The sequence below is a fragment of the Colias philodice genome, chromosome 26 (genome assembly GCF_061535455.1).
Source record: "Colias philodice isolate Cphi_HAF_F1 chromosome 26, ilColPhil1 Martin Lab GWU primary, whole genome shotgun sequence".
Lineage (NCBI taxonomy): Eukaryota > Metazoa > Arthropoda > Insecta > Lepidoptera > Pieridae > Colias > Colias philodice.
This window is the reverse complement of record NC_143111.1, coordinates 3,881,781-3,909,589: the sequence shown is the minus strand read 5'-3', so window position 1 is coordinate 3,909,589 and position 27,809 is coordinate 3,881,781. Positions and strand designations below refer to the sequence as shown.

The 27,809-nt window shown below is 34.8% G+C and overlaps 1 protein-coding gene across 10 annotated transcripts; it reads left to right on the top strand.

Annotated features, from left to right (window-relative positions):
• Positions 1 to 522: 522 nt before the first annotated feature.
• Positions 523 to 27,788, top strand: Bap170 (Brahma associated protein 170kD). Of its 10 annotated transcripts, none has more exons than XM_089711120.1 (37): positions 523 to 829; positions 911 to 1,001; positions 1,144 to 1,253; positions 2,754 to 2,875; positions 3,108 to 3,320; positions 3,812 to 4,056; positions 4,849 to 5,039; positions 5,391 to 5,484; positions 6,256 to 6,417; positions 6,862 to 7,026; positions 7,368 to 7,475; positions 8,021 to 8,155; positions 8,856 to 9,025; positions 9,484 to 9,602; positions 11,144 to 11,220; positions 11,573 to 11,686; positions 13,689 to 13,763; positions 14,135 to 14,227; positions 14,299 to 14,323; positions 14,407 to 14,462; positions 14,577 to 15,035; positions 15,581 to 15,667; positions 16,348 to 16,443; positions 16,653 to 16,694; positions 17,470 to 17,572; positions 17,924 to 18,001; positions 18,394 to 18,494; positions 18,973 to 19,062; positions 20,824 to 20,925; positions 21,746 to 22,189; positions 22,701 to 22,808; positions 23,163 to 23,254; positions 23,790 to 23,988; positions 24,674 to 24,820; positions 26,237 to 26,269; positions 27,029 to 27,120; positions 27,459 to 27,788. In XM_089711120.1, exons 1-37 carry the CDS (start codon positions 708 to 710, stop codon positions 27,559 to 27,561), a joined length of 4,863 nt encoding a protein of 1,620 aa, XP_089567246.1. In that variant the 5' UTR covers positions 523 to 707; the 3' UTR covers positions 27,562 to 27,788. The 10 variants fall into 10 exon arrangements, with proteins under 10 accessions (XP_089567246.1, XP_089567247.1, XP_089567242.1 ...); XM_089711121.1 differs by having other exon boundaries at positions 4,846 to 5,039; XM_089711116.1 differs by lacking the exons at positions 18,973 to 19,062; positions 26,237 to 26,269 and having other exon boundaries at positions 4,861 to 5,039.
• The last annotated feature ends 21 nt before the right edge of the window (positions 27,789 to 27,809 follow it).

Genomic DNA, 27,809 nt, shown 5'->3' with positions numbered 1-27,809 from the left:
CATGGCAACATGGCACACACACATGGATGTTTCGCCGCCATTACTAGGCTTCACTCAATGTTTAGGCGATATACCGTCCGTCTTTTTTTATACGTCCATGCCTAGAGCTAGAAGTTCTAGTTTGCTTCCATAATTGAAAAACTGATGTATCATGTAACGCGGCCAAAACTCACATTGGCACTGTGTAGTGTGTACCCACAAGTATTATATCTAATGATATCAAGATTGATATCTACATATTTTTTTACGAATATTTGCATGGCGTAGGTACTGTGGTAGGTACGGACAAAAAACAGATTATCATATTATAGACAAATATCGTGAAAATAAATCCGGTAAATTTAATTAAACATAAGGAATGAAAACAAATCACGTTCCTCCAGTATCGCCGCAAGTATCGCACAGCGAGTTTAATATGCATAAATAAAATATGTACAAAAACTTTTTCCTGAATGCATCTCGAATGTGTCCAAATAATGTGTCACTGTCAAACAAGTCAAATTCAAATGTCAAAACCGAGTCTTAAACGGTGTATCGTGTGAGCTATGTATTTTTAAAATTGTGCTTTTTTTCTGAAAAAATAGTTTGCTTCGATCATTTATTGGTTAATATGCATTAAGGAGGATCTATTTTAGATCCTCACAACACAAATTCCTCATTTTTGCAAAGTATTATCCTTTTAAATAGGTGTTAAAAGTTAGCGTCTGATGCCGCTCATAGATTTAAGCACAAAAATGGCAAAATCACAAATAAACACGAAATCAAGAGACTATGTAAAGGATAAAGATACATTTCTGAAAGAATTGAAACAGTTCAATGAAAGTAAAAAGTGGGTGACGTTGGTAAAACAAAAATAGATATGATTAGTACTTGTGGTTATACCATATCATATTTTATTGTTTTCTTTCAGCATACCGTATAAAATACCAGTAGTAAATGGCGTGGATATAGATTTATATCTTTTATATTCATTAGTTCAGCAGAGGGGGGGCCTCAGTAAAGTAAGAATTCAACATGCATGGTTTTTATTCTATTCCGATATAAAAAAAGTTGCCTATACAAAAATAAATTGCTATGGTACATTTTTATATATAGTTTTAAAGTACATTATTACAAGTACAGTACAATCTAATTGGTTTTTAGGTAAACCAAACGGACACATGGGAAGCATTTTTAAGACCACTCAAATTGCCGTATCCTTGTGTGAATGGATCCACACTGTTACGTCGAATATATGGCATGTACTTAGAGAAGTGAGTATTTTTTGTAATAGTATATAAATAAATATAAATACAGTAGCACCTCGTTAAGTCGAACCTCGATAAGTCAAAAACCTCCAAATCTCGAAAAAATGTCTTGTTCCCTTCCCTTCAAACCCAAAAACCTCTATTACTTGAAATTTTGTCCCTCTGTTAGTCGAAATAATCACCGAGTCCCTCCAAGCCATTTTGGTACATATTTTCACTCTATAACTCGAAAAATCAAATTTGACCTCTGTATCTCGAACATAGCAACGTTTTATTTTACAACCTTTATAACTTGATGATTTGGAATTTATTACCTCTATTGTTCGAACAAAAATAAAATACCGACTTTAAGAATTTGCCGACAGTGCAAGTATACTATTTTTCTTAGAAAACATTTTAGGAGTATACGATAATTAATTTATGACTCACGAAACACGTGTTTGCGTTAAGTATCTGATGACGAAATTATCGATTCAGTAGCTCAGAAAACCGATACTAATGATTAAGATGACATAGAAGACGCGAATAGTACATGCGCTCCATGGGTTTCCATCAAAGAGGCAAGAACCGCATTGAATACCTTACGAAATTTTATAAAGCAAACCAGTATCTTTGAAAAAGAAGAATTTTCTGCTCTTTATAGATTATAAAATACTAGAGAACAACCAAATTATCTAAAGCAAAAAAAAAATACTGACTTTTTTAATGCCATATTTTTTATTTTAAAATGATTTGAAATAATGTTGATTTATAATAAATAAAAACATGTTTGTGACCTCTGCAAGTTGAATTTTAATTTATTTTACCTCTGTAACTCAAAATTTATAAGAATAAACCTCAAACTCTTTATGTCGAATCAAAATCCGCCTAAGTCGAAATCCTCCATATGTTGAAAACTCTTTATCTCGAATTTTTTGGCGTCTCCCTTGATATTCGACTTATAGAGGTGCTACTGTATATCAGGACAATTTTCACATATGGCACAATCTGATCCCATACTAAGCTTTCTCTTGTGTTATGGAAACCAGATGGCTGATAAACATACATATATAATTTTTAAATAAATACTTTACTTATATAGATAATTAACACCCAGGCACACACAGAACACACAGAGCAAACATCTATGTTTATCACACAAATATTTGCCCCGGGTGGGAATCAAACTCACGACCTCTGGCTTGGAAGGCAGGGCCACTACCAACCAAGCCAACCGGTCAGTCAAATAGTGTAATGAGATTATGTATGACTGGTCAAATTTATTCGTGTGTATTTGGAAAATTTTTGACTATTAGTTTTTAAACATTTTTTATATGTTTGAGCGAGCGCTTTATATCAATAGTCGATTATTATGGATAACATTTTGATATATCTAAAACAGTCTTGTTAGCAAATTGAAAAAGTAGGTGGTATATTTGCACACTTATTGAGCATATATAAAACTGACTTAATTTACATACTTTTGGAATCTATACATGAAATATAAAAAATAACAATATTTTTTAGATATGAAAGAGCCAAAGGTCCACCAGGAAGAGATGATGATAATGACATGGACGAGGACCCCAGGAGAGGAAGGGGAGGGGGCATGCCGAGGATATCCTTTGGCAGCGGCACTTATATATCAGGTATTATTAGTACTAGTTTTATTAAGAACATTTAATGAAGTATTGTAAAAAGACAACACTGCAAGCATTGTCGTTTAAAGCAGTGTATTAATGTAAGAATGTGTTCATTTTTAACTTCTAGTACTAAAAATTTCTTTGGTGTGAATATTAAATTATTAATAATGAGGATACTTTCCCGCTAAACTACTATGATTTTGTCTAATAATATATTTTTTTTTAAATCTACTTTTAGCATCCGGAGAACAGTTGAAAACAAGTACGCCTCGGTTTGCCGGTCCATCTGAAAGACTGACGCTATCTTTACTATCTCCTATGCCCAATGAGCAAGACTTTGCGGTGAATGTGTGTACTGTGTTAGCTGCCGATCATTCTAACAGGCTGCCGTTGAGCACAACGTCACATATATTGGACTTTTTGTTGGCTCATGCTGGTGTTTATAATCATTGTAAGTATTTTTTTATGTATCTGAAAAGATGTGATAAAATTTTGTAGTCGGAATGATTTTTTTATGACAAAGAGGGTAGCAATTTTCTTTTATTTAGGGGTAGTAATTTCCCATATTTTTATTCATCTTGATGCAATGTCCTAGGCACTATTTGAACTATTACAGTATACATTGGTTTTTATAAATTTATTAAAAAACTAGCTTCCGCCCACGACTTTGTACGTGCATCCCCCGTTCCCGTAAGAATTTCGGGAAATCCTTTCTTAGCGGATGCCTACGTCCTAACATCTACCTGCATGCCAAATTTCAGCCCGATACGTCCGGTGGTTTGGGCTGTGTGTTGATAGATCACTATATCAGTCACCTTTGAGTTTTATATATATAGATTTTATATATTATATAGATTTCACTAGATATATCAACAACACAAGCACATTTTAAACTTTTAACAATATTTAAATGTTCATAATTAAACAAATAATTACTTACAGCAAGTCTCCGCGATACAATCGGCCGCTCGTACTACGAAGCACGTGGCCGCTACCCGCACGAGTTCTGGCAGATGAGAGCGGGGGGTGGCGGGGCTAAGGAATTAGCCGATGAGACTAAGTTTATGCAACCCGGGATTGAACAACCAGAGTTGATGGTTCAAGCTTTAGCCGCACATAATGCGTTGACTGATTGCCTGCTGAATGGGGGCGATGATGGTGATATACTGGATAAGGTGGTGGATGATGTGAGTGATATTTTATTAGGTAGATAGATAAAACATCTATACTTAATATTATAAAGAGGAAAGGTTTGTTTGTATGTATGTATGTATGGTTTTCACGCATAAACTACTGGAGCGATTTTGATGAAATTTGGCACAGATAACCTTTAGACCCTTAGAAAGAACATAGGCTACCTTTTATTGCGAAATATGTACGGGCGAAGCCGGGGCGGACTGCTAGTTTAAGAATAATTGTCCCAAATGTGAATTAAAATTTTCTATATTCACTTGATTTACCTATTATAATAGATGAATAATTTAAAGTTACCCTTTTCCGTGGCGATAAACTGAATGTGCTGTTACAATTATAATTATTAATGTTGCAATTGTAACAATGTACATAACCTTTTCAAGTTTAGTTTACATTTTTTATTATGTTTTTTTGAGTTTTTTATCATTTTTAATGTCTTTTGTATTCTGTTATTGAAGTGAAACTTCTTTATCGGGGTTGGACAAAAATTTAGTGTAACATTTTTGCGTTACGCCGTACGCGTGACATTTTTGCGTTACGCCGTACGCGTGACATTTTTGCGTTACGCCGTACGCGTGACATTTTTGCGTTACGCCATACTCGTGACATTTTTAAGGTCATAAAGAAGTTTCACTTCTTACGTGTGTACTCTAGTACACGCATACATTTTTTTTGTTCTAATTCTCTCACACATTTATTTTTTGTTTCTTTTATTAAATTTTTTGATTCTTTCGTTCTGTTTTTATTATTTTTCACTAATTCCCACACGCAAACGCCAAAAGCAGCTTCACCAACAGGAAGTAGAAGACTGGGTGACGGAACCCTCGGAGGAAGACCAGCTGTTCGCCCCGGAGTTGCCTGGGGGTGCGAGCTGTGTGTACACACAGAGGGTCGTGCAAATTGCGTCTATTGTACGATCACTGTCCTTCCATGAAGAGAATTTGCAGTATTTGGCTAAGAATACTACGCTTATTCGGTGAGATTTTGAATATGTTTTGAGAGAATAACTTTGTTGGTTTATTTGGATGTTGAACTCCATCATATTATTATTATAATCTACATTCTTTTAGTAGTTTTTATTTTTAAGAATGTAGGTTTTAACTAAAAATTCCTTTTGTTTAAAAAAATTGGTAAAAACACTGAATAGAAATACATATAATCATATGTATACAGTATACATATACAAACATACTTACGCACCTTTACATTTTTTATAATTTTAGTTGTGATAGTTAAAGATATACGGATATGATTCTACGAAAAAAAAGGTAAATATGCCATATTATGTTTCTTAATCGTATTTTAAGTAGTGTTCAATGTATTACAGGTTTTTATTGCTCTGTGCTAATTGTTGGGTTGGTACACTGCGTCAGAGTGGTTTAGATACGTTGGGGAATATTTCGGCTGAATTAATTATAAAGGTAAGCAATGTTTTAAATTTATATACAACAAGAATTTATTTACTATAAAGCTTTATTTATTAAAGCTTTTATTTACTATGAAATTTAACTATTTCTTATGCTCGTTCTATCAATAATTCTTCTTGCCTATGTGAATTATAATGAACAGTTTTCATCTAAGGACTATGTAATTCTTCTAGGGTGAAATTATTTTACAGTTCTTCAGTAAATTCCTTTGATTCGTGTTTGATAATATTTGTGTTATTTCAAAGTTTTAATAAAAAATATGTCGCAATGAAATTCATATTCTCCTATATAGTAAATTTAATTACAAAATCATCAGTAAATTTAGGTAGCAGAGAATAGGTGAGTCCATCTCCAAGTTAGATTTGTTTTAATTACGTAGTAAAAGTAAAATGTTGATCTTAATTGATATAGACCCTTTATTAATCATGATGCCACCCTCTCCTGTTTGCATTATTCCACTTTTTATTTAACACTAGCTTTCCACCCGCGGCTTCTCCCGCGCAGTCAAAGAAAAACCCGCATAGTACCCGTTCCCGTGGGATTTCCGGGATAAAACCTATCCTATGTCCCGGGGTAAAAAGTAGCCTATGTCCTTTCTCGGGTATCAAAATATCACTATACCAAATTTCATGCAAATTGGTTCAGTAGTTAAGGCGTGATTGAGTAACAGACAGACAGACAGAGTTACTTTCGCATTTATAATATTAGTATGGATTTCCCTGTAACAAAGAAATTAAAAAATAACAAGGCCATTTGTTCCTCCAGGACCCAGCAACCTGTCTGATATCGCGACACATACTATCAACAATACAAACATCCCTGTCTTCGTCTGACCGTGCCAGAATACTGTCAGCTCTTGAGTTGTTGAATAAGTTGGCGCAGAATGAATCCAATGAAGATGCACTGTTGAAATCTTTGGAGGCTAAGGTGAGTAGTAAGATAAGGATAGCAGCAATAGTTGTAGTGCAGGATTAGTTAATTTACTACTTGTTGATTGGCGTAGTTGTATTTAATTTGCCCGTAGTCAATAAAGGCAATAACATAAATAAACTAAGTCACTTCTGTTTTCTATGCGTATTTTTTTTAAATTATTGTTTTAAGCCTTATTTAAGATGTTATGTTGAAGCATTAAAGCTTGTGGAATAATACCGATTTTTTAAGCACAATTAAGTTTATCTTCTAAATACATATGTTTAAAACTATTCGCCACACATTGACTCTTCATTGAACCAAACCTTTTATATAAAGCTCGACTAAAATGCCTAGATTTTTAACTGTGAAATATAATAAATGATGTAATAATAGGCTACCAGCATACAATACGTACCTTATAGTGTACAATATATGAAAAAAAAAACTTTATTTCCGTAGGTATACAGCGACGTATGCTCCCTCCTAACGCTACGCGATATAATGGCGCTAGTGTGCACGCTAGAGTGTATATACGCACTTACATCGCTGGGAGAGGCCGCGAGCGAGTCGGTGGCGCGAGTCACTGGCCTCGTGCACACGCTCGTGTCGCTTGTTACTGTTGAGGTGTGTATGTCCTTTGAGGCTAGTTTAATTTGTTGTTTAATAGACTCTAACATGATGTATATGTGATTGGTCCTTCGAGGACAAAGTTTAAGTTGCTAGAAACAAGAAAAAATAAATGTATCCTAATTTTTGTAATAATAGACATAATTGAAATAATGATTTTTTATTGTCATGTTGTTGTGTGATTTTCTGAAATTAATAGAATTTTTCAAGGGTTTGAAAATTAGGTTGTGAGTAAGTTTTATTTATTTAAATTAATTTTTAAATATTTTGTATGAACAGTCAACACTAATGCCAATTAAATCCAAGTACATACCCTTATCGATAATGTTTTTCGACAGGCACAAAGTTACGGACCTCGTGCGTGTATATTAATGAGGGTAGTTGAAACAGTCAGCGGTCCGGCAGTCGTTGAACGGGAGCCGGAGAGACCACAACCACAACCACAGGTATGTTTTCTAAGTTTATTTCCGTGTTTAACAGTTTTTGCCACAAGTTTTTTTCAGTAAAATTTTTTAGTAGGAATTAAAAAGATTCATGACATCATAAAATATGCGAAACCTATGAACATTGAAATAAAGTTTCATTATTCATCTTCAATAACATAATATAGTAGTGGTATTTATATCTCGTTCTATGTAATTATGTATGTATATCTGTCTCTCTTTCTAAACCAAAGTGTGCAATATACAACAGAAAGTGTTTCCACATATAAATACAAGAAATAGTTTACGAATTATTTATTAAAAATATTTTTAGATTTTTTAACGTGATAACGTTTTTAAAATCGTTTTAGTCGGGTGACATGTTCAGAAACTTGTTTCACACCAAAACCTCACGAGTGCGATCGCAGGTATAACGAGAGAGAGACGGACCGATCTCCCGTCTCATCTCGAGCGCTGCCACCAATAAGACGTTATCACGTAAACATCTCGATCGTAAACCTACTTTACAAACAACCAATTTTTTTTCTATATTTTCTTTGATCTTTCAGCCCCAAACGCCGGTAAAATCGCAAGAATCACCTTCCCCTGCGCACGCGCACGGGCACTCGAGCGCCGCGAGCGCTTCGCCCGCACCGCCGCTGTCATCCATACAAGTGTCGCACTTGCACCAGCGGACTGTACAAGTGAGATATATTCATTATACTAGCGGTCCGCCCCGGCTTCGCCCGTGGTACATATTTACGTTTTCTCTACATAAGAACCATCCTCGTACTTCAAGGAATATAATAAAAAAAGAATTATCGAAATCGGTTCAGCCGTACACACGTGATGCCGTGACAACGTGAAACGGGTTTCATTTATATATAATATATATATAGATTAGCTGTTGCCCGCAGCTTCGCCTGCGTGCTTTTATCCCCTTGGGGGTAGAATTGATCAAAATCCTTTGTTAGCGGATGCCTACGTCCTCTACCTGCATGCCAAATCTGCGTTATACATATATGTATATATTTATTTTATTAGCTGTTGCTTCGCCTGTGTGGAAAAGATAAATTTTGTAAAATGGTTAAATTTTTCAACCCCTATTATATCCCCTGGGGGGTAGAATTGATCAAAATCCTTTCTTAGATGAATCTATCTAACACCGAAATAATTTTTCAAATCGGCCCAGTAGTTGCTGAGATTAGCGCGTTCAAACAAACAAACTCTTCAGCTTTATAATATTAGTATAGAACTTACTGTCCCATAAATTACATAATACGCATTGTTACAGATGAATTTATTAATTTGTAATTATATATAATCGTAAAAAAAAAAATATTCACCTACAATTAATTTGTGATTATTGTTCAGTTTTGCTTTAAAATTAATCTTATTCACAAGGAAAACGAGCACTTCGCGCAAGCATGGCTTCGTTCAGCGTACGAGCCGTTACCACCTAACGATAACACTACGTTGGACGCCGCTGAACTGTACCGCCATTATATGACGAGTTGCACGAAAATGGGGCGTAAGGGGATTATTGCGCCTGCGCACTTTCCGCGGCTTGTGAGGTGAGAGTTAATAATTATATTGTAACATGTGAATTTAATCAATTCTGTTTATGTACATTTTTAATAGCATGAATATTTTATGATATAGCACTTAATATCTATTATCTACTAAGTTAAAAAAAAAACTGTTTCCAATGGTGGAAGATGAGCAATTATTCATGTAATTGATATAGCGCGGTCTACATTCGGAATTTATGAATTTCGGAGTGATACTGCGCATGATATTTAATTTTCCCATCAGAATGACATGTTTCGATAAGTAGCCTATTACATACGATCTAGCTTCTTAATCCAGACACAAAAAACATATCGCAAAAAACAGACCGTTCGCGTTGCAACGTGATAGAAAGACAAAAAAAAAAAAAACAGAAAAATTCGCAATTCTATTAGTGATCAATAACTTTGCTAAAGCACTTTTTGACATATTTGTCACTAAATTTGGAATATCTTTATTACAGAACAGTGTTCGGCGGCACGGTGGGCCCCAACACAGTGGCAGCTGCGAACGGAGAGATGCAGCAGATGTACGTGGGCATACGGGCCAAGCCTAGTGCGGTGAAGGTCAACCCGCCGCCCGGTGAGTGGAGTGAGAGTGAGTGAGAGGTGAGAGAGGGAGAGGCGAGGAGAGAGGGAAAGGGCGAGGAGAGAGGGCGAGGAGAGAGGGCGCGGAGAGAGGGCGAGTAGAGAGGGCGCGGAGAGAGGGCGAGTAGAGAGGGCGCGGAGAGAGGGCGAGTAGAGAGGGCGAGTAGAGAGGGCGCGGAGAGAGGGCGAGTAGAGAGGGCGCGGAGAGAGGGCGAGTCGAGAGGGCGCGGAGAGAGGGCGCGGAGAGAGGGCGAGTAGAGAGGGCGCGGAGAGAGGGCGCGGAGAGAGGGCGCGGAGAGAGGGCGAGTAGAGAGGGCGCGGAGAGAGGGCGAGTAGAGAGGGTAAGGAGAGGGCGAGTAGAGAGGGCGCGGAGAGAGGGCGCGGAGAGAGGGCGAGTAGAGAGGGTGCGGAGAGAGGGCGAGTAGAGAGGGTAAGGAGAGAGGGCGAGTAGAGAGGGCGCGGAGAGAGGGCGAGTAGAGAGGGCGCGGAGAGAGGGCGAGTAGAGAGGGCGAGTAGAGAGGGCGCGGAGAGAGGGCGAGTAGAGAGGGCGCGGAGAGAGGGCGAGTCGAGAGGGCGCGGAGAGAGGGCGCGGAGAGAGGGCGAGTAGAGAGGGCGCGGAGAGAGGGCGCGGAGAGAGGGCGAGTAGAGAGGGCGCGGAGAGAGGGCGAGTAGAGAGGGTAAGGAGAGGGCGAGTAGAGAGGGCGCGGAGAGAGGGCGCGGAGAGAGGGCGAGTAGAGAGGGTGCGGAGAGAGGGCGAGTAGAGAGGGTAAGGAGAGAGGGCGAGTAGAGAGGGCGCGGAGAGAGGGCGAGTAGAGAGGGTAAGGAGAGAGGGCGAGTAGAGAGGGCGCGGAGAGAGGGCGAGTAGAGAGGGCGCGGAGAGAGGGCGAGTCGAGAGGGCGCGGAGAGAGGGCGAGTAGAGAGGGCGCGGAGAGAGGGCGAGTAGAGAGGGTAAGGAGAGGGCGAGTAGAGAGGGCGCGGAGAGAGGGCGCGGAGAGAGGGCGAGTAGAGAGGGTGCGGAGAGAGGGCGAGTAGAGAGGGTAAGGAGAGAGGGCGAGTAGAGAGGGCGCGGAGAGAGGGCGAGTAGAGAGGGTAAGGAGAGAGGGCGAGTAGAGAGGGTAAGGAGAGAGGGCGAGTAGAGAGGGCGCGGAGAGAGGGCGAGTAGAGAGGGCGCGGAGAGAGGGCGAGTAGAGAGGGTAAGGAGAGAGGGCGAGTAGAGAGGGCGCGGAGAGAGGGCGAGTAGAGAGGGCGCGGAGAGAGGGCGAGTAGAGAGGGTAAGGAGAGAGGGCGAGTAGAGAGGGCGCGGAGAGAGGGTAAGGAGAGAGGGCGAGTAGAGAGGGCGCGGAGAGAGGGCGAGGAGAAACTTTTATTTCGGGTAACTTGATCTATTTAATATTATTTATTTTTCAATTATAATACATCGTTACATAAAGCAAATTCCTAACATATAATTATTTGTCCTCTATTTATTTTTAAAGATTTACACAATGTCTTTATGATATACATATATTGTAATATGTTTTTTATGTCATTCGACAGGACCATCATCGCCAATACTGAAAGCGCAACTGACAAACAAAACGCCTGAAGTTAAACCCGTTGTAGTTCAACCAGCGGTAAGGATTATAATAAAATTATTCAAACTATTTTTTCTCTCAATAAAGTCCATAAACATGATGAATTTGTAAGTAATTGTTGGTTAGTTAAGTTATCTTTATCTTGTAAAGTATAAACTTAATATAATTAATAATTCGAATATTGTAAATGAGTAAAAAATTCACGCGTCCTAAATATTCTGTTATTTAGTTATTTGGAGAGATATAATATCGAATGTATGTTACTAAAAGACGAGTTAAACATTTATCCGTATCTATATATAATCATAATATAACTGTGATTCCGTTACTATAAATCACTCCCAAAAATAACTGTTCTTTCACTGTGATTTTTTTATAAATCACCCTACAGGCTCAACCGATATCGCACCCGCATCTCTCACAAGCGCTGGAATCGAACCCGTCCAACACGTCTCTGATCAAACATCTACTCGCCCATAAAGTAAGCCCCGGCATACAACCGCAAGTAAGTGCATACTAACAGTACTAACACGTAGCTGTGATTTTTTAGTGATACGTGAAAAGTAACAGTGATAAATAGCAGTGTTACTTTTTACGTTATTTATTTGTACTTAGTAGTGTTATTTGGAGGTGATTATTTTCACTTGTTAGTTTATTTAATGTATAATTTAATTTGAACTAAGTTTTAGTTTTAAAAATTAAGATGTTATTTAAATTCAAAAATCCAAAATGACTAGGATTCATATTTTTTAAGATTTGATGAATGATTCTTCTATAAATTTATTGAGATACTGTTTACAGGTGATACTGAAAATTGTTTCGATAAATTTTAATTTATAGTGTTATTAAATAGTGTTAAAAAATACAGTACAACATAATAATTATTATTTCACACAAAAGGTTTGAGCAGTCAGTTGACTCGTCAAGATGGTAAAGTTAAAATCACAGATTAAAAATAACCCATGCATGAGAAACGTGTGATACAAAATACAGTAGAAGCGAAAGTAGTGCACGTAAAAATAAAACTAACAACGATATAACTAAAGTCGAAATTGGCATGCGTTGAGACGCTTATTTGGAAGCATGTATTATGTAATAAATCTAGGAAATAAATTAAACAAAATAGTAAGCAATATTAAATACGACATCTAGCTTTAGCGTTGAGAGAATAAAAAAGCGAAATAGAATCTCGCTTTGATAAAGACATATCAAGTTTGATAGTAATGAAAAGGTATTCATTTTATTTATTACATGAGGTCTTATGTTATAATTTTCTCCTATATTCTAATTCTAACTATATATTAAAAGAAAGTAAAACTAGGCTTGCTATATGCATATATTAAACTTTTGAAAATTTATTTGTGATACACTAAAAATTTACACTCTTTATACGAACAGGGATTTTTCATAAACTAAACCACTGAAGTTTTCCAATTGTGATAACTCCTTATGAGAATTATTTTCTGATTTCTTTCAAATAATTTTTTTTCGAATTCTTATCGAAATCCACAATAAAAACTTATGCATGTGCTTATAGTGTGACCATGGGATTTTATAGGTAAACCAGAATCTGATGGCAATTAGGGAAATCAAAATTTTGAGTGTGCAACCCTAGGGAAAATGGACTGAACGATCTTGATACTGCTTATTTTTTAGTTTGTTCTCAATATCATTAGTCACATTACATAAGTGGACAATACTGTACTTAATAATGAGATATCCACTTAATATTATGTAGGTACATACTTACATGTATAATATACATATTACTTTTACACAGGTAATACATATTATTATTTACACATACCTATATTTGTATGTTCATTATCATTATGCCATGTGAAAATATCGATGTTATATCGATAGAAAACTAGACTGCTTATAATTTTTTATAAAATAAAATAAAAGTAAAATATGTAAAACTATGTTTATTTTCGTATAATTTTTTATAAAATAAAATAAAAGTAAAATATGTAAAACTATGTTTATTTTCGTAAGTATTAACAGATACACACATTATAAAATTGACTTGGACAGCTTGGACTTGACGAATAGCGGTATTGGAAACTCCTGTAATAAGTTTTCATAAAATTATATTGCAATCAACAAACAATATTATAGTTACCTACATATAATATTTTTTAATTAAAAGTATCAAAGCGGGTAAGTCCAATTTACCAATAAAATCTTCTATTGAAAATTGTGATGTGTTTGACCCTTCTTCATCAAATATTTTTCTATACACATTATAAACAACACCTCTTGCTTGTGATCACAGCGGCTTTTTCGACATTTTCGAAGATTTTTTAGACAAAATCCTAAAAATTATTTATCAACTGCAAAAAAGACAAATAATTTGACAACCAATTTGATAGTTGTCAAATAAGTTGCCACATGAAAATCTTTTATTTCTTAAATATAAATATGCCATCAGATTCTGGTAGACCTATACCTGGTTAATTAACAGTTTAAATACATTTGTCTATAATATTTATACGAATACGCAGGTTGCACAAAGACAGCAAAGTCAACAGCGAGTCGGGACTGCCGCGTCTGTTGTTATACAAGGCAATCAGAATACGGTATGGGAAATACAACCTTATTTATTGAGTATTAGAGTTGAATTTACAATTGCTATTTTGATTGGTTTTAAACACATTTTTCACCGATAGACGTATTTTCGGGAAATTCAACCTTATTACCTGAGAATTAGAGTTGAATTTAAAATTTCCTATTGGTCGCAAATAATTTTCGCTGATGGGCGATATTTTCTAAAATATAAATGGAATAAATAATTTAAGACTTGGTTAATTTTATTATTCGATGAGCTGTTTTTTTTATTGATCCACTTTAATTACAAAATTAGGTACATATTTGTTATTTTTAAATAGTTATTGTTCTAATTGGATTGTCTGATAGAAAAAAAACTGGTAATTTTTAATGTTTTTTATAGGCAATGGATGTGGACCCGGAAGCTTTGATTAAATGTACTACAATAACCCCGGGCGGTGTTGCCAGTAATACACCAGCTTTACAAGGCGATAAGGTAATATTAAACATTATTTATTATTTGTATATTTTATAAGAATGAGTTTAATTTTAACTTTTATTTTATAGGTCAATATGACTGAAGATATCACCGGTGAGTTATAATACAATTTCTTTGTTTGTATAATATTATAATAAATTATTATAATTATATTTATGTCTTTGTATTTTTTTCAGTTCCTAAAGAAGAGCCAGTGCAGATACAAATCGACGAACAAGCTCAATTGACAATTGTAAGTTATTCTAATAATTAAATGTATTATGCAAATAAATTATAATAACTTGTTCTAAACATATTTTGCCATATATTTTTTAAAAGCTGGTAATAATAATATATACTTTTTCAGAAAGCGGCTCAAAACAAAATGCTAGCTGATCTTCTAGAAAAGAAGTCAAATCCACCGGTCCAAGTGGTTCAAATGTCATCTCAAATGAACGCGCCAACAATTCAAATAACCGAAACGGGACAAATAGTGCAAGTCAAACAGGAAAATAACCCAGTCATACAAATAAACCCCGAACCGGTAGTAATGCAAACAGCACCATACATACAAATAAAGAACGATCAAGGACAATTGATACAGATTAAAAATGAATCCGGACAGATAATACAACTCAAAAGTGACCAAGGCGTGATACAGTTTAAGAATGACCAAGGGCAACTGGTACAGATTAAAAATGATCAAGTGCCACAGATAATGCAAAGTGTCATACAGAGTGTTAAGAGTGAGAATGAAACTGTGGTAACAGATCATTCTTATACGGAACCGCCGGCGAAGAAAGTTAAGATTGAGGAAAAATCTGAGGTACATTTTTTAATTGAATATTTTTTTTGGGATTTTTACAAGAATTTTTTATGATTTTTGACGTGACAACGTCTTATAATTCGATAAAGCCGGCTGCACGCACGAAAAAACATGACTCATGCGGCGTTACCTCGCTCTGAGGCGTTCCATGTAGGCTTGAAGTGCGAGCGAGAGCGCGGAACGAGCGACAAAGAAGCACAATCGGACGTTGTCACGTTCAACTATCGTCAGTAAACCGACTTTACAGACAACTAATTTTTTTTTTGAGATTTTTTTGAGTCGAACATTTGGGAGTAAACGCCGATCGATAGTTACGATATGTTTTACGATGTTGTATGTTTGACTAAGGACGTTTTTCTAGTTCGAAACTTGATATTTGTTAATTGTGAAATAACTTGTCACTAGTGCATTCTTTTCAATAGTTCATTTTTTTAACACAATATAATAATTAAAAACTTAAGCATCGTTCTGTCTGATTATTATTGTCATAAGAATATAGCTATATAGTTACTTAATACTTTATTTATAAATTTAATTTTTTTTAGAATTCACCACAAGAAAGCGTGTCAAAAACAGCGGCTAATTTGTACGCGGCGTTAGCGGCGTCAGCGCTTGAAGATGAAGATGATTTGGTATGCATTTTATTTATATAATAAAAACTTATGAAAATAGAAATATCTGTAGAAATATAATTAGTATCCAGGTTTCAACTCTTTAACTGTTTATAATCCTTTATTTTCACCACTTGTGACGCGTTTAATGTTTTTAAATATTCAATTATGTTTTGCACATAAACACGATGTGGTAATTTTGTAAATTAGAAACATAAAAGAAACTGCATCTCTTTATTTTTCACGCAGGAATTTTATAACCTATAATTTAATTTTTCTTTCTTTTTACAACAATGTTATACATGTCTGTACATTTGGATATTGTAGCGACCTCGTGGGATACTTATGTCTGGACCAATGGCTGCTAAGGTGTTTATTTATTTTCATAATAATCTTCTTTTATAGTATTTATTGGATTCTGAATTAATATTGTGTTAAAATGTGAAGAAATATGTTTTCAATTTGAAGTCAAAACTATTGAAGGATTAGCTTGTAAACGTTAATACTCTACGGTTCGCCCCGAGTTGTGTATCCAACAATGTTATTACTTACATATTTATTATCTATGACTAATTTGACTTAATTTCTAGCGTGTTTAAAATTATTTCAAAATCTTATTACTTCAATCAGAAAAATAAGCATGATCACAGCCAGTAACGAATCAATGTAATAAATTATTTTGTTTGTTTGTATGTACGCAGTTGCCGCCAAAACAAGAGGAAGTGATGCAACCCCCCATGATAGTCTCCGGCGGTGGGGATAACCCTTCGGTAATAATACAAGAACCTTTATTGCAGGTAGTTTTTGTTCAGTTATAATTTTTATTGCTCAATATTTTGTTTATTTCGAAGTTTATGTACCCAAAAAATTATTATGCTTATTTAAATTTTTGGTATTTTTATTTTTCTACTTGGTTTGGTCTATATTAACTAGTTGATACCCTCAAGAATCCTATATACCTTCGAGTAAGGTATGGTTAATTTTAAAATAATGTATTTACATTCAGGTACAACAACCGACGATGCAAGTTCAAGCACCAACCTTACAGGTATGTGTATTTTACATTTGAAATAATTTTTCGATGCTGTAACAGTCAACATTATTGTTAAATTGTGACCACAAAGACTGACACACAAGATTTTTATATATTTAACAATTATAAGATCATTATGTAAACCCAAGTATTCATAGTAGTGTTGAGCAACAGTTTATGACAAATGTTGCTGAAAACATTTTTTAAATTTCACCATTCCTCTGGCGAGAATTTTTTAACATGTGTCATCAAAATACACAATGCCAATTAACAGAAACTGCTTCAATTTTGTTGCTATACATGTTACTGCTAATAATATAATATATTGAATTACTGGCTTTCCGCCCGCGGCTTTGCCCGCTTTGTCTAAAACATAATAAATTATATACTAAAACCATTCTCTTGAATCACTCTATCTATTAAAAAAACCGCATCAAAATCCGTTGCGTAGTTTTAAAGATTTAAGCATACATACAGACATAGGACATAGGACACAGGACATAGGGTCAGAGAAAGCGACTTTGTTTTATACTATGTAGTGATTATTTATTTGTACTGTGTGTTTTTAAAGTGAAACTTTTTATTACATCGTCTCAAACTGTTTGGTCTGTGTAGCGCATGTCGCGTGTATCGCGGCTGCCGAGTAGGTATACCTACTCGGCAGCCGACCGTCACGCGACATGCGCTACACAAAGCAGTGTTCGGAACCGTTCGAACAGTTTCACTTTTACCGTGGTTTCATAAAACCACACAACATTTTTATACTATGTATTGTATTATTTGCTTGTAGGTACAACAACCGACATTACAAGTACAACAGCCGATGTTACAAGTGCAACCGATGGACGTGCAAAACATTATTGCGTCGCAGTCCGGACAACTTATACTGCAGGGTAAGCTAAAATAAAAGTAAATATTAATGCGATACTTTAAACTAAAATAATAAATTTCAAAATTATGATAATATTATATTGAAGTGTACAATGTACGCAAAGTGTAAAAATGTATTCTATATAATCGTTAATATATTAATAATCCATTTCGTAAAGTACGAGTATATTGTATAAGACCGAACTTTAAGATGCTTATTTGAATACAAATAACATATTTATTTTTTAACTATGTCTTCTACATTTTATTCAATTTACATCAAAAAAATTACAATATAACAATCAATTATATTTGTGTTTCTTTATATGTGTTCGAATAAACAGGTTATTAAACATTATCTTTTGCTTTTACAGAGAAAACGGTAGCAACTCAACCCACGCAATTCGTTCAACAACCAATGCAGATTATTGCTACGCCAAGCACCTCGCAAGGTAAAATCTAACATTTAAAAATTTTAAATTTCTAATATTGTAGGGAAACAAAATTGATCCTGAGATGTTTTTTTTTCGCTGGGCCACGAAAATATTTAATGAAATGTTTTTTTGTTGTTGTTTATTCCATAAATTAAATCCTGCTAATATTATAAATGCGAAAGTTTGAGAGAATGGATGAATGGGTGTTCGTTATTCTTTCACGCAAATACTACTGAACCGTTTATAATTGAAATTTGGTATGTAGGCTAACTGCATACCAAATTTAATGTAGACCCACAATAAGAACAGAAACGATGCGGATTTTTCTTAGAAAACGCGGGCGATGTCGCGGTTGGAAGTCTAGTACACAGTAAATTATTGTTTAAAACGAATAAATGTTATTGTTTCAGGAGGAATCGGATACATCACACAGAATATACCCGGTAATATGATGCAAAAAACTATAATTATAGTCCAAGGGCCAACCGGGGGCGGTCCTCTTACATTGACGGTATGTTATGTTGTTTTAAGTATAAAATATTTGATTTAATAATATAATTCTATCTCATAATAGATATACTCGATTTATTATAAGATGAAATAGGCAAGATTTAGAAAATTAAGGTTCCATTGGTAATTTTAATTAGTATGATTTATTTTATGTATTATAGAGTATTTATAATTTATAATAAATATTATTAATAACTGTTCCCATAAAAATAATATAATATAGGAAATCATATTTTAGTATAGAATAATAAACCAAGTGCTAAAGTTTTATTCACTTCACTAGTCTTATCAACGTTTGAATGACATGACTTACACTACAACGTACCTTAAATATAATTGTAAGTTATTCTTATAGTTTCTCACTAAAACCAATAGCTTCCAATGAAAATTTAGTCACAAATATGTAGCAGTCTAACCAATAGCTTAATGGTAAAAATTTAGTCCCAAATATAGATTTAAGATAATTTAATTGCGCAAAGGTGAACAACCCGAGCGGCTTGGACGAGGCAACGCTAAACAATCTCATCGCACAGGCCACTGAGGCGATAACGCAACAACAGATAATTCAGGTTATTTAGCACTAGATGCTTATACTGGGAACACGTTTTTGCTTCCTTATTAACACCTCTATAGCACTTCTCACTTTTGGGCAAGTTTATGGCATTTTAAGGCTCTTTTTAGCTCATCCTGTAGCTGTTTGATCTCCTCGTTTATATTTTAATTCTTAAAGTAACGGCTTTAGGGTTGAAATTATATTGCGGACGTGTACATGTTTCGTTATTAATAATTGATTATGGTCCTACTAATTCTTTTGCCTTCGCTTTCCTATAATGCACTCTTGCAAGATGTTTGAAATATTCCACGTATGTGATGTTCCATATTCCACGAATTTTCTTACTGTTTGGCCTTTTATTCTATCAAAATTTCAAGCATCTACTAGTAACTATTGATTGTTTTCGTTCTTTATTGATCTTCTCTATATTTGTATATCCTCGGTACAGAATGACATAGAGTAAAAAAAATTGGCGTGTCATTATGCTTGGTCGTCATTTGGAATCAATTATGTATACTTGAATTATTGACTCCTGAATGTAAATACAAATGTTTCTAATAAAACTCATAGGCATATTAATCTCGCTTTATGGTGACTAACTTAGACTAGTAAGATAAAGAATATCCCTTAATACAAACAATGCCAAATTATTCTTCTTCTTTCTATTAACGTGGTATACAAGTTATTTAGATTTTGGTGCTTACCTTTATTTAGGTTATATTATATGCTATTACTAAGGCCATCTGATTATTTACTATTCTGATCATAAAAAATAAAGTGAGCAAGGGATATAATTTTATCTTGTTACAAGTAAACTTTTTAGTATTATATTTTTGCATTTACACACATGACACTAGTAAAAAATATATCATTTGCATATGTAATGGCTTATTTACTTATATAGGTAGTAATCATTTATTTTAGGCAACTTATATAAATCTATTTAGTACATAGTTAGGTAGTTACACTTTAGATCTATTTCATGTCATATCACCCACATGAACTCTCATATAAAACGCATGTTATTTTTATATTTCATTCAGGATATTTTACATATTTCACTAGTTTTATTGAGTCTGAATTTTTATGCAACATTTTTTTGTAGTTAAGGCTTAGTCTATATCTTTGTATTATAAATATTATTTTATCATAATTAAGCTTTTAATATATGATGAGATGTAAGTAACACAATCAGGTATTGTTTTTAGAAATTAATTTAGGTATTTTTTTCACTGTTTCTTTGGTTCCGTTCTGTTATAATTAATTTGTTTGTAATGTTGGAGCTAGATTAAGTTATATAAATTTTAGTAATAATAATATCTGTGGTGTATTTTCGTCCTATAAATCAGTATGTTTATATCTTTATGTGTACCAAATTTTTAACCCATGGCCCCGAACGGCCTGATCGGTCCACGATACAATAGATTTTCTATTGTGTCTTTGATTCCGGGGCCTGAGTTATTAATTATTTATAATCTTATGAAACATTGTCTTTATTATATTCATTAAAATATTATAATTATATTTAATTATTTAGAATGAGACTGAACTAAATTTCTTAACGAGTAGCATATAATTAAAATATCAATAATTATACCATCAACAACTATGTTAAAATTTGAGTGTCAATTTTATTTCGGTTGTAAGAATCCAATTCTTACTTTCATAACTTCATGTCTATTTTGCAAAACATATTGTAAAGGAAATAAAGGTAAAAAATTGGTTCAACACACAGCCAAATTTCTTCGATGATGTTCACAAACGACATTTGATACAGAACACCGGCGTGATACAATCAACGCAACGTGTGATTGTCAGTCAGCCGACACTCGTGAGCACGGCACAATCGATCGCCGTGGTGAAAACGGCACTTGCACAGGTGTCACGCACTTTTTTGCACTTTTTTTAGTGCATGGGTAGTTGTAGATGTGTATGTAGGGCTCTGGCTGTAGGATATTTAAGTAAATGGTAATGGATAGATCTGTGATCAACCAACAGAGAGTGGGGGTAAGATTTTTAATGGATAAAGAAGCTAATTGGAAGCTAAAGTGCCGTGTTGAAAACGGCACTAGCACAGGTGTCATGCACTTTTTTTAGTGCATAGGTAGTTGTATTTTTTATTGTAGGATCAACCAATAGAGAGGGAATTTAAATTTCTAATGAAGAAGCTTATCAGATTTTATAATTAATTGGATAGTGAGGCGGGATTCGAACTGCCTAACCGTGGTAAAGATTTGTAGGGGTCTAATCAGAAAATCTCTGTTGGTTGTATCATTTCTATTCGTCATTATAAATTTACTGTGCCGCTGTGCAAAATACTATGTAGATATTTAATGTGGATTTCTTGTATAATGATGTAAACGAGATTTAACTTACGTTTGTTAGAAGCTAGTTTTTTATTTTTATTATTAGCTTATTTATTACCAAAATAAAGAGATTTAGCTTTAGGGTCCAATGTGCATGGTCAGGTAACAAATTCGCCTGTTTTAAGATTATTATGTAATATTATATTTCGCCCTTTTTATTTTCTGCTCATGCTTGTATATGGTGATCAGGTCTTTTGGTAGTGGTATAGTTTATGTATTACTTACATAGCTTTAAATGTTTAGGAAATATTTGTTGTGACAATTTAGATAGCTTTTATAGAAGAAGTCAAATACATATAAGAACCTACTTAACATATATGACTACGTTTACAGAATGCACCTCAAATAACGCCGAGTCAACAGCCCATTATAACAACACAGCCGCAACCTCACAAAGCACAGATTATAAACCAATCACAACCACAACAGATTGTTGTTACCCAAAAACAACCGCCCGCTCTAATAAGCACTTCGACTGGCAACCCTATAGTTGGCAACCAACAATTATTGCAAGGCAACCAACAGATTATTCAAGGCAACCAACAATTGTTGCAAGGCAACCAACAGATTATACAAGGCAACCAACAATTGTTGCAAGGCAACCAACAAATTATCGCGGTATCGAATAACCAGCAGATAATAGTGAATGCGCCGTTGAAACAGAATGTGCATAGAGTTGTTCAACAACCGCAGAGGAGTCAGATTACTACAGCGACAGTTAGTACTCCGACTGCTATACAAAGTGACACAAAAACGGTTGTGACGCAAAGCGCTGCTGTAAGTATAGATCTATGTCTAACTGCTAACATACTTAAATACTTTCTATTTGCAATAACTAGTCTCTATAATGGTATATTGTTTCCTTTTTGAAATAAGATGTGAGAGAAAGAGACGCACAAAAGGATAAATCATGAATTAAAAATGTTTTATTAATGACTCTCTAATTGTGTTTAGACACAAAACTGTTAGAGATGTTTTCCAAACGAAGATTCTTTGCAATTAAAATCGAATTATTGTGTAACTTATTCTTTAACTAGGATAGGTTAACGTTATTAATTTACCTTAGCCTTCAAGGAATCGATGGCTGAGTTATATTTTCAATACTAAATGGCCTACATCGTATTGCGCGGTTGCATGAACAATTACAGTAATTTCGATCTATTCTGGGTAGTATTCTAGATCTATTCTTCTCATAATAGCAGAAAAAATAATGCATTTTAGAAGATACTTTAAATGTTTAAATAAATGGTCAATCAAAGATATCACTTACTGTATTGTGTGGTTTTAGAAACCAAACCAGCCTATGATGCGGCAAGTGATAACCCGCCAACCTGTGATGGTCGGGAACACGAAAATCGGCGACAAGGAGACTATTGTCGCTCAGCCCGTTACAGAAGTAATATATTTTATAGTTCTATATAATAGTACTATGTATATGTGTACTACATAGTAGTTAGTAATATCTGTTATATTTGTTGTTTATGGTATAGGAGAGAAAATGAGCAGACGTATCGCCTGGGGCTAAACTACGTATAAGTGTGTTAGCAACACACTTATACCTCAAAAATTATTGAGATTTCTTAATAAGATAACACGTTGTTATTAATTTTTTTAACTCACTTCAATATCCATTTTGGCTTGTGTAAATCGTGGATTATTTTTTAGTTAAGTACTTATACTTTTATCAAGTAGAAGTGTCTTGATATTTTTGCTTTTTAAGGCCAAAAATAAATTTTAATTTGTATTTTAGCAAAAACCACCGGTACCGTCAGCAACGCCACCGCCGGCTGCTGGTACTCAAGAAGATACCCCTTGGATATGCCATTGGAAGGGATGTGGGAAGTAAGTTATTTTACCTATGTTTTAAGTTATTTTCCTATCAAAAATTTAAGATTATTGCCACGTGTCTCTTCTTAAAAATGCAATGCAATGCTTTTTGTCATTGTTAATGTCAAAATTTATTAAACTAATTTTGTGATTTTTTCTCCTGTCGTTCCGGCTTTTACTTCTTTGTTGAGCATAGCCTTCATTTAGCATCCATGTTGGGTGACTTATATGTATTAGTATAACGTATATTCATAATAGTTAAAGAGCGAATAATCCATACTATAATATTATAAATGCGAAAGTAATTCTGTCTGTCTGTCTGTTACTCAATCACGCCTTAACTACTGAACCAATTTGCATGAAATTTGGTATAGAGATATTTTAATACCCGAGAAAGGACATAGGATAGGTTTTATCCCGGAAATCCTACGGGAAAAGGTTTTTCTTTGTAAACGCGGGCGAAGCCGCGGGTGGAAAGCTAGTACATAATATATCTCAAATTTCAAAAAATTCTGAAATTATAATTAACATGAAAAATGTGTTATTCCAGAACATTCGGCAGCGCATCATGCGTATTCACACACGCGGCACGTGCCCATTGCCCCGGGGCCGCTGGGGCCTCTGGGGCCTCCGGGGCCTCCGGGGCCTCCGGTGGGGACATGCCGTGCATGTGGCTCGATTGTGATAGGGTCCCTAGGAAGACCTTTGCGCTGTTGAACCATTTGAATGATAAGCATTGTACGCCGCAGGTAAGTTCGAAATAGATATAAGTACTAATAAACTTGTATAAATTGTATATGAAATGTGAATGTAATAAATAATGACATGTGTTTGTGGTTAGCACAGTATTAGAGGTCCGTCAGAAACTTTATAGGTACAATTTTGAATGCAGTTATATTTCTTTTAAAAGATAAAGGAATGCTATGCTGGCTTTCAGCAAAATTTGCTTTCTCCAGTATTTCAAGTATTTTCTTTCCACGAAAATTTCCACATTGTATATAATTTTTTGGTTCATTATGCAGTAATTTAATCCACATACAGTCGGATGGTAAAATAAAATTTGTAAAAAATGTACAATGCCCGACGTTGAATCGCTCCTACAGCTATGCCACGAAAGAGCGTTAATACATAGCTAATACAGTTGTTCGTTAATAGCTATGCTAGATAGAAAGCGTACTTAATGCCCCTTATAGCGCGACGCCAGGTTAGCGCTCATGCGCTAACATCACTTTCTCTCTCTGTAGTCTGTTCTCTTTATTCTATTTGCTATTTTATTTCGAGTACAGTAGAGTTTATGTGTATGTATTGCAAAGCCTTTATTCTATCGAATGAATGAATTAATGAAAAATTCTTTATTGTACACCGTATAGGACAATTTTTTGTGTGTTTCTTTAGTGTATAGTACAATTTATGCTCATTTACTGGTATGTACAGGCGCTAAAAGCGATCTACAACTCGCGGCGGCACGCGGCGGCCGAGCCGGAGCCGAGCCGGCCCGCGTCGGTCGCGTACCCGCCCAACGCGGCGCTCGCCGCGCTCAACAAGCACGCGGCCGATCTGTTCAACCCGCGCGAGCTGATGGTGAGACACTATACAAAAAAAAAGACGGGTTGCACTGGGGGAGTGCCGGCAGAAGTGAAAACTTGATTATTAACGTTGAGCATGTTTGATATTTTGGAATGGTATCCGTCTTACGCTTTTTCGATCAGGTCACGTGTCCTGACGCGAGTTTAAGATTTTATACCCATTACAGAAAAAGTGGCCAACGCCGCTAAAGAAGTTTTCACTTCAAAAAAAATATGACATAAAATCATACAGTACAATTTTACACCATTTTATAAGCATTTTTTCACGTGAAATGTCTTTAAAATGTCGGTAAATACAAAGGGTAGTAGTATGAAGTCCCGTGTCCCCTAGTGGGGTAAGGGGCAGATGCATTATCTATACTTCTGTTTCACTGATCGATTTTTTTAGGGACAAGTAGGTGATCAGCCCTCTGTGTCCTGCCAGACCGAGACATTTTTTTTCTTCGTCTCCACCGGGAATCGAACCCAGGACCCCTCGGTTCTTCGCTCACGCGTCAGCCACTGTACCAAGGAGGCGGTCAAATAAATACAAAGGGTACTATGTAAAAAAAAACAACCGCAAAGTATGAGTCTATAACGTATCGTAAAGACGATACGCTGATATGATAGACATTACACACTAAAAGCATCGACACAGCTCCACTCAATAAAACAAGGCCATTCTGTTCAACCCGCGCGAGCTAATGGTGATAATTATTGACATAAAATCATACAGTACAATTTTACACCATTTGGTTAGCATTTTTTGACGTGAAATGTATTGAAAATCGGTAAATACACGGAAACTGTATAAAAAAAGAGCGTGAATGCCGAGCACACGTGTCAGAAGTTAATCTTCTTTGGCAAGATTCGAAGATTCCAAAATCGTTGGTGAGCCGCTGTCTTGACAGGCGCCCAAAGTGATCTACGACTCGAATTGTATTGTAAAAGCATATTGACACGCGTACAGACACGCATTTATACATATTATAACTGACAATATATCTTATATAAGTATTTTTTTTTGTGTAAGATGTCTTTCATTATAGTAAATTTGACGTTACTGCACTAGTTGTCAAGCATTTGTATTTAATTTTGATTTGCACCATTATAATTTATGCACGATTGCTTATTTCATATATCATTTTTAGTGGTTAAATTTTTGTTGCAAATTACTTTTGTTTTCATCGTCTGTTTCCCCAAATTCATGAAAAATAGAATAGCTCTTTCGAATATGATTTTTATTTTAAATTAGATTGTATTGCAAACAATTAACTTTGTCTTCCATTATTTATTCAAATATTGGTCCTTCGAGTCGGATATCAAAATGACAATGATAAAAAAAAATCATATAGTAAATAGTTCATATACTTGAACCGAACGCACACCAACGCATTACTAACGCGTCTAACATACGTTTGTGTGCGTGCAGCACACGGCCGACACTCGTGCGCCGGATAATGGGGTGAGATTCACACGTTTTTACACTTTATGTGAATTGGCTTAGAGTCTAATTTGTATTGTATTATTGTTGTGGATATTTTTGTCTCTAAATAATAATATCTGGAAAATCGAGCATTTAATTTATCTCTGTGCTAGTCCGTTAGTAATAGACTGACCGTGGACAGTGATATTTTTTTTATTCCTACAAATTTTTTATCAATGTACACTTAGAAATATTTATAATGTTTTTGAAAATGTTTGAAAACTATCACTATTATTTACATTCCAAGTACCGTATAATCGCTGTAAATGGAAATAAAACCGTTAAAAAGGAATATTTTTGAACATTGACATCTTCTTAATTATACAGTAATAACTCATAATATGAGAATGAATAGAATGTATGAACTATTGAATTTTAAGCCTTTTCACATAAATGTTGCTTGTGTGTTGTTTTGTGCGATGGTTTTGTTTGTTTATGTTCTCTGTTTAAGTTGCCTTTTATTTGTTTAATTTATTTTAATCGCCATTTTATTTTTCATTGTATTTAAAAACTGTGGGTGTCACCCTTAACACTGACGAAAAGCAATAGCTTAAGAAGTAAATACATATTTCAAGGTTTTCTACAAACCTTTACTAATGGATAAAATGCTTTGCATGATTGTAATAAATAATAGTATTAAAATATAACAGGTAAGGTAAGCTAGCTCCAACACGTTAGCGATGTAACAAAAAATATTTTTTATAATACATATGATAAAGTTTTTATATGTTGATACAGGATGAAAATGAAGGACCAGTGACGAAGAGCATACGTTTAACAGCGGCCCTTATTTTGAGGAATATCGTGATTTATTCAAACACTGGAAGACGGTAAGATATTTATTCATTAATATTTAAACTAAGACAAATTGTTGTTTGAAATTAAAAGGTAGTTAAGAATTTAATATGTTTTACTATTGCGTGTGTTCAGAGTCAATAACAATTTTATTTACATTCAAAACTATTATATTTTGCATTTTTTATAATATGTTTATATTTATATAAAAAAGTGAAATATAATTTAGATGATAGATGCTCAAAAGAAGAATTTCATCTTTGTGAAAAAAAGTCGACTAAAAAGAGTTCATCAAATTCATGATCAAAATCGTCCGAGTAGGCAAAATAATAATTTACGTTTTAAATCGTTAATAACTCGCTTAAAATTTCAGAATCCTGCGTCAATACGAAGCCCATTTAGCCGCCATTGCTCTGAGCAACGTGGAAGCTTCTAGAACGATCTCGCAAGTTCTATTCGACATGAACAATATATGAGAGTCGGCCAATGGGCAAGAGCCCTCAGACAATGTGTGATGTGCGATAATGTGTTTTATAACTGTGTATTAAGGATGAGACTTGCATGACTGTTTGTTTAAAGAACTGTAATCGAAAATGCGTTTTATTACTGTGTAGTGAGGATGAAACTTGCATAACTGTTTGTTTAAAGAACTGTAATCGAAAATGTGTTTTATTACTGCGTAGTAAGGATGGAACTTGCATGTCTGTATCGGTCAATTAGGGAA

Excerpts from the sequence above, each read along its gene's own strand:
- Bap170 (XM_089711121.1), top strand. The coding sequence starts at position 708 with ATGCCGCTCATAGATTTAAGCACAAAAATGGCAAAATCACAAATAAAC. Across the intron at positions 1,002-1,143 it reads AGAGGGGGGGCCTCAGTAAA|GTAAACCAAACGGACACATG; the intron begins GTAAGAATTCAA and ends ATTGGTTTTTAG. Across the intron at positions 24,821-26,236 it reads TCAACCCGCGCGAGCTGATG|CACACGGCCGACACTCGTGC; the intron begins GTGAGACACTAT and ends GTGTGCGTGCAG.